Here is an 11,837-nt window from a genome sequence, read left to right as displayed (position 1 = left end):
TACAAATGCACTGTGTAGTAGAACTAGTTTCTCAGGAGTTTTTAAACTGTCTGCTCACATTTGATCTAGTTACATAAGTTAACTTTATTTTGAAAAAGAAAGCCCTCTTTTTGCTCATATTAATAGGCCTCAAAAAAAATGGAACCAATATCATTTACAATTGGAAGCCCAGGTGGGATAGAAATGTTCCCAAAACATTCAGGTGTTTGAGGCCTTTCAATAGCAAAGCCATAAGAGGCTGGAGCTGTGGGAGAAGAGTCCAGCCCTGACCCCTCCCTCCTGCACACCTATCCTCCTACAAAATAGAGGTTTGTTCCAGGTTTCCTTGGGTCATCCGGCTGATTCATTGTTGCTGTAAAAACAGTGCTGAGTGCACCGTGTCGAAAACCACTGAAACCGGAGGAAACTAGTCACAAGAGCCCTGACTTTCAGCTGAGAGGTTATTTGTGCCACCAGCACTTTTCCCAGATTAGCTCAAGTCTTCAGGGGCTGCCCAGAACTACAGAGTCACTGCAGCCTGAATTGGCTGCGACCTTTCCTCATGCTGGAGAGTGCAGAGCTGTACTTCAACGTAGACCATGGCTACCTGGAGGGCCTGGTGCGAGGATGCAAAGCCAGCCTGCTGACCCAGCAGGACTACATCAACCTGGTCCAGTGTGAGACCCTCGAAGGTAAGGGTAGAAAAAGTAGAAATGAAGTCGCTCTCTGTTGCGAGGAGAGGGACTATTGATCCCATGGACTGAGTTCTGAACAGGTTCTTATTCTTGGAGTCCAGATATTTGGTGTTCATGAATTTGAATGAGAGGAAAAAATCTCTAATTTCAATACTCTCTAATTGAAGTTTTACATTTCCTTTTATTATAAATGCAGGCTACAAATCATAGTGATTGGTATGAGCAATACCTGTGATTTTTTTTCATGAATAGAAATTAAATATTTTCATCTCCCTTTAAAGTTCTTGCAGATGCCTTGAAATGTCATATTTTTTTCCCCTGTTTTAAAGTCAGAGTACAGAATGTACTCATCCTTTAAGCTTGCTTTTAGTTTGAGGTTTGTCTTTAACTGAAGCTTGAGGGGAGGGGATCGGGACTGTGGTGGGCCCAGCCCTGGATTCAAAAGTCCTTGCTTTGACCTCTGCCATGTCTCCAGAGGTGACCTCCCACTCCCAGCCTCTCAGCCTTCAGCTCCTTGTTTGTGACATACAACACTGATACCTGCTTAGCTACACTATAGGGAGAAATAAGCACTCAGAAGATGAAGTAAAATTATCTTTAAACCACATTTTTTCCAAGACTTTACCCCAAATTCTACATCTGTATTGTTATTTTTATTATTAAAAGAAGCTTCACTTGCTGATTTCGAAGCATCTTTATAAAGTCAGTAAGATGTCTTAAAACTTCCAGATTATTCTAAAAGAAGCATGTAGGCACTAAGGATAAAGCCTCAAACCAAAAACAAAAACAAGACAAAAAAAACCCTTCTGAAGGTGACTTTACAGATTTCTCAGGTAGGGCTGAAGGTGCTGGGCTTGCTTGTTTATAGTTGTGACCAGTCAAAGCCAGAGTTAAGGCCAATCTACCCAGCCTGAGATAGACCCTGTCCTTCATTAGCTTTGGAAACAGCAAGACCCTCTCAGATGATAACTACTTCTTTTGGCTACAGATAATTACAATATAATAAAATCCCAAATCCCCTAAGTGTATTAAATCAGGAATGTGGTGACTGGATAATGTTAGTCATGTGTAAAAACAATCGGCACAAATTAAATTAGATAAAATTAAAGAACACGGGTCAGATTAAGTGCTTCTAAGAGAAGCCATTTGAATAAGTTCTATTTTATTTTCAATCAAGCCGTTTAGATGAGGTAAGAGATGCAAATTTAAATGTAACCAAAACAAAATGTCTTCACAATACTAGAAATGAAGTTCAATCTGCATGTGAAAGAATTCAGAAAGAAAGCCACAAGGATTCATATCTAAAGTCATAGAAAAAATCCTAAGAAATAAAAATGTAAAAACAAAGTCAATCAGTAAGCCAATATGAGAAGGAGGGAAAGGAATGGGTAGGACTAAATGAGTGATGTGTGCATGTATGACCCTACCATCTTGTACCCCAATATAATGTGTGACTGTAATGTGCCAATAAAATAAATAAAATCATAAATCAGGATTTTTTTTTTTTTTTTTGTGTGTGTGTGTGTGTGTGTGGTACTAGGGGTAGAACTTAGAGGCTTTCTACCTCTGGGCTATACTCCCAGACCTTCTTTTATATTTTATTTGGAAACAGGGTCTCACTAAGTTGCTGAAAGCCTCACTAAGTAGCTGAGGCTGGCTTCGAACCCGTGCGATCCTCCTATCTCAGCCTCCCAAGCGCAGGGATTACAAGCGTGCGCCACCACACCGGGCAAATCAGGAATTTAAAAAACTCCCAATATTTTTTTTGCTATGGGCCCTTTTGATGAAAAGATCCTGAAGAGAGAGAGAGAAAGGGAAAAGAAGAAAGGAATGGGGTAATGCACACTGATAATCCCAGTTCTTGGGAGTCTGAGACAGAAAGATCACAGGTTCTAGATCAGCCTCAGCAACTTAGTGAGGCCCTGTATCAAAATTTTTAAAAAATTACAAAATAAGGGCTGAGAGTGGAGCTTGGAGGAAAACTGCCCCAGGGTTCAAGCCCCAGTATCACAAAAAAACAAAGAAACAATACAGAAATGAGGTTAACAGACCTGTCATCTGAATAGGCATTCTGAAGTTGGTGGCCTTGTTTGCAATTTAGGGAGAGGGAAAAAAAAGCTTTCAGACCCTTTTGGAGACATCAGAAATGAAACTTTTTGAAAAAAATATACACAAGTGCACGCATAACAGAACACAAATTTAGGAAAATCGTGGGCCACAAGAAGTCAGGGCTGCATCCTGAATAAGGGACCCTGCATACACACCGCTGCTTTACTTGTCATTCTATCTCATGGGTTCTACCTTTCTTCTCAGTAATATTTTCCACAATTATTCATTTCACAACTACACTGAAATCTGTGTTCCAGCACATTTGGAGACTCCCAGAAATACCAAGTATGAGTGATCAAATCGTGGTTAGGCTATCATGACTGCTGATAATAATAAGTCTAAGCAAAAACTTTATGTCCCTGCTTAACAGTTGAGGACACGAGGCTCAGAAGGACTACAATAGGGAGTAGGAGATGGAGGACAGAAATATCTGTGCCTCAGAGCCAGGCGTCGTGGGGCATGCTTATAATCCCAGCATTGGGAGGCTGAGACGGGAGGATCGAGGTTTGAGGACAGCCTCAGCTACTTAGTGAGGCCCTTTGCAATTCAGTGAGACCCTGTTTCAAAATAATAATAATAATAAAAAAATTGGGCTGGGGATGTAGCTCGGAAGTAGAATGTCCCTGGGTTCCATCACCAGTACCACAAAAAAAAAGAAAAAAGATAAGAAAAATATCCGTGGCTCTTTTCCACTAAAATGCCACTGCTTTCTGAATATGAATTGAAGATATATTAATAGGTCAGTGTTGAGTTGGCATCATCTCCATTTTGATAAAGGGAAATAAAAGAACTGCCCCAGTTGATTATTTTCTAGAATGTTGGGAAATAAATAACCTGAATGAAAGGAATGCGGCTGATTTCAGAGTGGTGAAACAATCAAGGGCTCTTGTTGGGATAGAAGTTAAGCATGTAAGGATTTCTGTTTAAGTTTGCACAAGGTATGGGAGAAATTGTGAAGGAAGAAGAAAAGGTGAACTATTTTTACAGTAATACATGTTGAAGCAGGTGCTTTATCTAAAAGAAAAGCTAATTTGGCAAAGATGGAATTTGCTTTTAGTCTTTTAAAGTCCTCTAGTCTTTAAAAGTATCTGGTACCGAGGACTGGGATCAGAGCCTGCCAAGGGGTTAGGCTGGTGCCAGGGCCAGCGGCCGACATCAGAGCCTTCCGTGAGGCAAGGCTGCTACTGAGGCCTCCAAGGCCGATATCAGAGCCTGCCTTGAGGCTAGGCCGGTGCTAGGGCCACCGAGGCCGGGATCAGAGCCAGCTGAATGGTTAGGCCGGTGTGGGGGCCAGCGAGACCAGAATCAAGGCCTCCCATGAGGCAAGGCCGCTGCTTGAGCCAGAGAGGTCTGGATCAGTCCACTGGGTAGCCAGGCCACTACTGGGACTGTCAAGAGTGGGATCGGTACTTGCAACGTGGAATGCACAGAGAAATATCGCAGAAAATAAAAACCAGATGCTTCCCCTAATCAGCAATAACTAGGAGGAAAAGGGCAACAGGAAGAGGTCGAGCTATAGAAAGGGCCCTATAGTGAAGCAATTAAGGTGACCAATCAGAGGGTATGGAATAGGGGAGGATGGAGCCTCTTTAAAACGCAGGAGGTACATAAACACATGTATCAAAGTTAATCACCAAACAAGCATGGGATAGAGGGAGGGAGTGAATGGGATGGGGGCTGGATGAGGGCTAATTGGATGATGTGTGCTTGTATATCCTCTCAAGTCTTGTTTGTATTCCAATGTGATATATGATTACAATGCACCAATAAAAAAATAGAAATGTAAAAAAAATGAAAGTATCTGGTAGCAAGCAACTGTAGTTTTAGAACTACTTACAAGAACTACATAAGGTTTCTGATGAATTAAGAAGAGGGAAGCTGGGCAGTGGTGCACACCTGTAATCCCAGCATCTGGGAGGCTGAGACAGGAGGATTGCATTTCACGGACAGCCTCAGCTACTTAGTGAGGCCCTTTGCAACTCACTGAGACCCTGTTTCAAAATAAAGAATGAAAAATTGGGCTGGGGGTGTAGCTCAGAGGTAGCAGCTCAGAAGTAGAATGCTTCAGGTTCCAACCCCAGTACCGCAGGAAAGAAAAAAGAAGAGGGAAAATAAAAATTGTCCAAAAAAAGTTTGGAAAGTCTTAGTATTCAAAATTGTGGTGGTTTGTGTGCCTAAGAGAGCAAGTGTGGTCAGAAGTCCTCATATATTCCAGAGCCTGCCCCTGACTAACAGAAACCTGACCCAGTCACCAGTACCCACTGTGACTCAGTCTTCCTAGGCACAAAAGAAAGAAGCTGGCATTCTTTTAAAAATTAATACTGCTAGCTAGGCACAGTGGAAAATGCCTGTAATCCCAGTGACTCGAGATACTCAGCTGGAAGGACTGCAAACTCCAGATTCAACTAGATAACTTAGTGAGATCCTGTCTCAGAATAAAATATAAAAAGGGCTGGAGTGTGGCTCCGTGGTAGAGTGCCCCCGGGTTCAAAAATAATAAAATAAATAAACAAATCGGCAAGCAATCATACCCAACACTGTCACTGTTCAAAAGCTTCTACCAGGCAAATGTCACTCTTAGCTTTAAAGACTCAGGCAGTCTCGCTGACCTCTACCTGTAAGCATTTCCTCAGAAACTTGCTGACTTCTCTAAAGTTACTCCTTCAACCACAAAGTTCATTCTCTATCTGGTTTGCCTGAAGAACATAAATTCCCCCTTATAGTCTTTTTTCAAGCAACTCTATGGACCCATTGCTACTGTGTCCAGTGGGGTAGTATAGGCAAGGCTCAACTTTGTGTCCATGGTCATGTGCAATGAGTCTCCTCCTGTGCCATTTGCCTGGATATTTTTCTCACTGATCTTTCTAGCTCCAAAGACTATCAGTTAGGATCAGTTCAGAAAAGAGTAAATGGCTCTGTCACCCACATTGTAAACCATTTTTCTTTTCTTTTTGTGTTTTATTTTTTTACATGTTCTTTTCTACCACTAAGCTTTATTCCCAGCCCTATTGTAAGCATCTTAATGCACCTGACACTTTCCCTCTCCTACTTCTGTAGCCTAAGACTATTTTGCATAGTAAGAATCTGAAAGCCAGGTGTGGTGGCGCACACTTGTAATCCCAGCATTTGGGAGCCTGAGACCAGAGGATCGCGGTTCACGGACAGCCTCAGCTACTTAGTGAGGCCCTCTGCAACTTAGTGAGACCCTGTTTCAAAATCAAGAATAAAAAACAAGGCAGGGGTTATAGCTCGGAGGTTGAATGCCCTTGGGTTTCATCCCCAGACCCACACACATAAAAAAGAATCTGAAAATCACATTAGAAATGCCCCAGTGGGACGCTAAGCTTAACCTGTCGCATGGGTATCTTCTTATCTGATACTGAAATGATATCTCCCTAGCCTGATCAGGGGAGGATCAGAAATATCTGATGATGTTTCATGAACTGTTAATTTTAAGTATTCCTGGGATTTGTTTCTAGCCGGCAGTGGATATACATGGAGAATCCTCTTCTGCTAGACTTCAGAATGGTTGCAATAGTTCTTCTCATTTCCTGGTCTTACTTAATGGTGTTTGGTATATGACTAGTTGGTTTCATTCTCCCTCAGAGAGCGCCAGTTTTGAAAATATTCATTCTGGGAATAAGAATCAAATTAAGAAATTTCAACCCTCCTAGCACTCACTGCGTGGATTGCTTTGTGACCACTGGTCTGTTGGCCCCAATGTCACCAGCTTAGTGGGCCCTTCTGTTCACGCAGGATAGAAATCAAACAGAGATGACAAGGTTAGAAAGAATTATTTATTGTATTGTTTAGCATGGCAAGGTGACTACCCTTTAGGCAGAGTAGCTAGGCATTAAAGAGACCACTCTGTAGAGAAAGTGGTAAGGAATTAAAGAGGTCAACAATATTTACACCGTTGGACAAATGTCTGGCTAGACATTCATTTTATAGACAGGCCCAAGTAGGAAGCTGCATGGAAATAATATTTTTCTAAAAAATGACCTCCCATCAAATTAGTAGAAGATAATTAGGAAGTCTCAGTTCCCTGTCCTGACTGACTAGCCAAGTATTCTCATATATTACCCTTAACTGGGTGACTGCAATACTCCAAAGGCACTGTTTTACATCCTACCCATGTACACGAATGCAGGCACACACACACACACACACACACACACACACACACACACACACATATACACACACTTCTGTGATATACTCTGTTATTTGTTAAAGTAACCTTTATTTAAGTTACTGCAGAGAAACTCTTAAGTTGGTAGGAACCCAATGGTTTGGAAAACATTCTATTTTCTCATTTTAAAAGAAAAAGACACCACTTGCTATTTTGTCGTTTTGTTTTTTTTTTATCTCGGGAGAAGAAAGAAGTGTAATTGCCCTGTGTGTTCTCCGTGGACAATCCATTGTTATTTAATGGCTTGGGAGGTTCTGTTCCATGTTTTCTCAAAGAAATTCCTTACATTAATGTATTAAAGGCTTTCTATGGCTACAGTAAATGAGACTGTTTATTTCAAACTTATATGACCACAAAGTCCAATTATTGACATAGTAAAATAAGCATTTAGGGAAATGCAGGGAGAAAAAATTAAGTGACCCCACTTGGAAAACTAATGAGCACTGTTGTTACTGGCAGCATTATTATCTCAGAGCAAACATTTCCGTTCCTACAAGTTTTGGGCTCCGCATCCAAGTGTCCCAGGAGCATTTGGAGCTGGGGACGTGGGATGCTTTTCACTCCCTTGACTCCTCCCCTGACTCCAGGATTCCAGCATTTTACAGGGTCTGAAACACTTGAGACATTTAATTTCAGCATCTTACTGGAAGCTGAAAGGTTTTAAAGTTATTTAGCTTAAAGAAAACATATGTCATGGAGTAAAATATCATGGTTTTGAAAGAAATGCCATTTGCCGCTTCTGTTGGCAAATATTCCTTGGTGCTGAGAATGCAAACTGTCAAATTCCATTCCATACAAATCTGCACCACCGAAATAGAAGTCAAACAAGGGATGGCAAAAAAAAAAAAAGAAGAAGAAGAAAGAAAGAAAGAAAGAGAGAGTAATTGTTTTGAGTGAATTAACTACATAATTGAAAAAATAAAAGAGCATTTTCTGTGCACAATCTACTCTAAATGCTGAGGAATAATGGCCCATATCCTTTATCTTGACCACTCAAGGACCACTATATTCCAGGCGTTGTGGCTCATGCCTGTAATTCCAATACTTGGGAGGCTGAGACAGGAGGATCACAGTTTCTAGGCCAGATGCAGTAACTTAGCAAAACTCTGTTTGAAAATATCTAAATTAAGCCAGGCGTGCTGGCGCACACTTGTAATCCCTGCGCTTGGGAGGTGGAGACAGGAGGATTGCAGAGATTCAAAGCCAGCCTTGCTGGCTTAAGAGACCCTGTTTCCAAATAAAATATAAAATAGGTCTGGGAGCCGGGCATGGTGGGCCACGCTTGTAATCCCCGCGCTTGGGAGGCGGAGACAGGAGAATGGCGCAGCTGGCTTAAGAGACACTGTTTCAAAAATATAAAAATAGGTCTGGGAGTGTAGCCCAGAGGTAGAAGGGCTTCCAGGAACCCCAGTACCACCAAAAAAAAAAAAAAAAAAAAAAAAGGTCTGGGAGTGTAGCCCGGAGGTAGAAGGATTCCATCCCGAGTACCACCAAAAAAAAAAAATTAATAATAATAATTAATAACAATAATAATGCCTGAGAGTAGATAGCTATTGGCTTAAATTTTCAGTTCTACCATGAAAATAAATAAATAACCATTATGCCTAACTGCAGATCCGCCTCCCCAAACACACACCAGAGCATTCAATTCATAGTTCACAATGGCTCCCTGTTATCTTCAGGATGAGGATATCAAGTCCTCTTTGGAACAACACCTTAGTATTTCTTTGACTTCAATTTCATAGCTCTCTTTGAACCATCATTTTAAAAAGTTGACACATTAGAGAGAAGTACCCGCGAGCGGGGAGGAGGCAGGAGGAAAGGACGCAGCGTCTGGGGAGCTCAGGCTTCGCGAGCTAAGAGTGTGTGACGAGCCCTGCAAAGGCAGGAGCGCCAGCGTTCGAGCGAGTCCGAGGCGGCAACCAGGGGCGAACGACCCTACGCAAGACGGCGAATAAAGAGATGTTCGAAGATACTGTGGAGGAGCATGTCATCAATGAAGAATATAAAATCTGGAAGAAGAATACACCGTTTCTGTATGACCTGGTTATGACCCATTCTCTTCAGTGGCCCAGTCTTACGGTTCAGTGGCTTCCTGAAGTGACTAAACCGGAGGGAAAAGATTATGCCCTTCATTGGCTAGTGTTGGGCACTCCTACGTCTGATGAGCAGAATCATCTGGTGGTTGCTCGTGTTCATATTCCTAATGGTGATGCACAGTTTGGTGCTTCCCATTGTGACAGTGACAAAGGTGAATTTGGTGGCTTTGGTTCTGCGACAGGAAAAATTGAATTTGAAATTAAAATTAATCAGGAAGGAGAAGTAAACCGTGCTCGTTATATGCTGCAGAATCCTCACATCATTGCTACGAAAACACCATCTTCTGATGTGTTGGTTTTGACTACACAAAACATCCTGCTAAACCAGACCCAAGTGGAGGATGTAATCCTGATCTCAGACTAAGAGGTCACCAAAAGGAAGGCTATGGTCTATCCTGGAATTCTAATTTGAGTGGACATCTCCTAAGTGCATACTGTCTGCCTGTGGGATATAAATGCAGGACCAAAGGAAGGAAAAATTGTTGATGCTAAAGCGATCTTCACTGGCCACTCAGCTCTTGTAGAGGATGTGGCCTGGCATCTGCTGCATGAGTCATTGTTTGGATCTGTTGCTGATGATCAGAAACTTATGATATGGGACACCAGGTCCAATACCACCTCTAAACCAAGCCACTTGGTGGATGCACACACTGCTGAAGTCAACTGCCTCTCATTCAATCCATACAGCGAGTTCATTCTGGCAACTGGCTCTGCGGATAAGACTATAGCTTTGTGGGACCTGCGTAACTTAAAATTAAAACTCCATACCTTCGAATCTCATAAGGGTGAAATTTTCCAGGTCCACTGGTCTCCACATAATGAAACTATTCTGGCTTCAAGTGGTACTGATCGCTGCCTGAATGTGTGGGATTTAAGTAAAATTGGAGAAGAACAATCAGCTGAAGACAACAGAAGATGGGCCTCCAGAACTCCTGTTTATTCATGGAAGACACACTTCCAAGATTTCAGACTTTAGTTGGAACCCCAATGAGCCTTGAGTCATTTGCTCTGTGTCTGAGGATAACATCCTGCAGATATGGCAAATGGCTGAAAATATTTACAATGATGAAGAGTCAGATGTCACAACTTCGGAACTGGTATGAGAGCTGTTTCTGTTGAATGTAATGCTACATGAATGCTTGATTTATCAAGCACCAAAAAGGTGTTGTATAGTAGAAAAAATGTAAGTGGGATGGCTTATGGCGTTCTTTACTCTCTGATTCTAGCACTTTCAAGTGAGCCGTTGCGTACTGTATCATATTGTAGCTATTAGGGAAGAAAGAAATGTTGCTTAAGAAAGAACATCACCATTGTTTAAAAATATAAGTAGCAGGGTACTGCCTTTGATTCAACCATTTTAAGTCCTCATTTTCTGAAACTTAAGTGTTTGCTGTTCCCAAATATGCAAGGATAACTTTTACACTTTTTCCTTCCATCACTTCTTCATTGGCTTTGCAGAAATAAAGTTAAAAAAAAAAAGTTGACACATTAAAAATTGTTTCTCTTTATCATACACAGCAAGATTTTCTTTTTGTGTGTACATTACATTTATCTTTAATGGATACAGAAAAGCAATAAATTGCATATAATGGAATACCATATTTTGATACACTTATATATTGTGTAATGTTTCTATCAGGTTAAACATATCTATCTCCTCAAACATTTTTCATTTCTCTATGATGAAAACTTTCAAAATCTTTTCTTCTGTTTTTTGAAAGGTATAGTACATTATTGTTATCTCTAGTCAACCTGCTGTACAACACACCAGAACTTCTTGCTTTCATCTAACTTAACTTTAAATTTAACATGATGCTTTTAAATATATACATGTACATATGTGAATAGTGGAATACTATAAATTGTAAATACATATATGCTATAAATAAATCATAAATTTTAAGAATAAATAGGTTGTGATGGCCTTTGTATAAAGCAAAGTTTCTATTTAAAAAATATTTGGCTGGGCATGGTGGCGCACGCTTGTAATCCCCGCACTTGGGAGGTGGAGACAGGAGGATCACGCAGGATCAAGGCCAGCCTCGCTGGCTTAAGAGACCCTGTTTTCAAATAAAATATAAAATAGGTCTGGGAGTGTAGCCCAGAGGTAGAAGGGTTCCATCCCCAGTACCACCAATACATACATACAAACATACATACATACATACATACATACATACAATAAAAAATAAAAAATATTTGGTGGTGCCGATGCCAATGCTTAAGATATTAGTACTGAAGGTAAGTTGTTGTTGTTTGTTTGTTTTACGGCACTGCCCAGGGGCATTCTACCTCTGAGCTGCACCCCCAGCCCAATTTTTTATTCTTTATTTTGAAATAGTGTCTCACTAAGTTGCAGGGGACCTCTCTAAGTATTGAGGCTGGCCATGAACCTGCAATCTTCCTGTCTCAGCCTCCCAAGTGCTAGAATCACAAGTATGCACCACCACGCCCAGCTTCTGAAGGTAAGTTTTATGTGGCAATTTTTTCACATTTTTTTTACATAATTTTTGCAGTTAGGGTTGAAATGTCATACCATTTCACTACAAGTATACATAACTCTATATAATTCTATAATATTCTACAATAGGTTCTATGCTAGAGGCATTTTTTTCAAAGTACTTTGGAATTCAGATGAATGAGCTCGAATAAATCTGCCTGAGAGAAAGAACTAGGGCTTTACAGAGTGAGGGATAATCGGATTGTACTGGTTGGCAGTAAAATACATGTTTCCAGTGATTTTAAGGTCAGATGCACCTGGCT

At 41.0% G+C, this 11,837-nt stretch overlaps 1 protein-coding gene and 1 pseudogene across 2 annotated transcripts in view; both read left to right on the top strand.

Annotated features, from left to right (window-relative positions):
• Positions 1-541: 541 nt before the first annotated feature.
• ATP6V0D2 (ATPase H+ transporting V0 subunit d2) overlaps positions 542-11,837 on the top strand; it is a gene marked incomplete at both ends in the record, with an annotated part of 50,000 nt that continues 38,704 nt past the window's right edge. The window contains one exon of the mRNA XM_080694916.1: positions 542-671. Within this exon, the coding sequence (XP_080551042.1) occupies positions 542-671 (130 nt within the window). The remainder of the gene's footprint in view (positions 672-11,837) is intronic.
• On the top strand, positions 8,932-10,177 carry LOC308261923 (histone-binding protein RBBP7-like; annotated as a pseudogene). The gene has a single exon. The product of its transcript is annotated as a histone-binding protein RBBP7-like (transcript).

Source organism: Muscardinus avellanarius (genome assembly GCF_963383645.1).
Source record: "Muscardinus avellanarius genome assembly, chromosome: 4".
Lineage (NCBI taxonomy): Eukaryota > Metazoa > Chordata > Mammalia > Rodentia > Gliridae > Muscardinus > Muscardinus avellanarius.
Note: the sequence above shows the minus strand (reverse complement) of the source record. Positions and strands in the feature narration are given on the sequence as shown.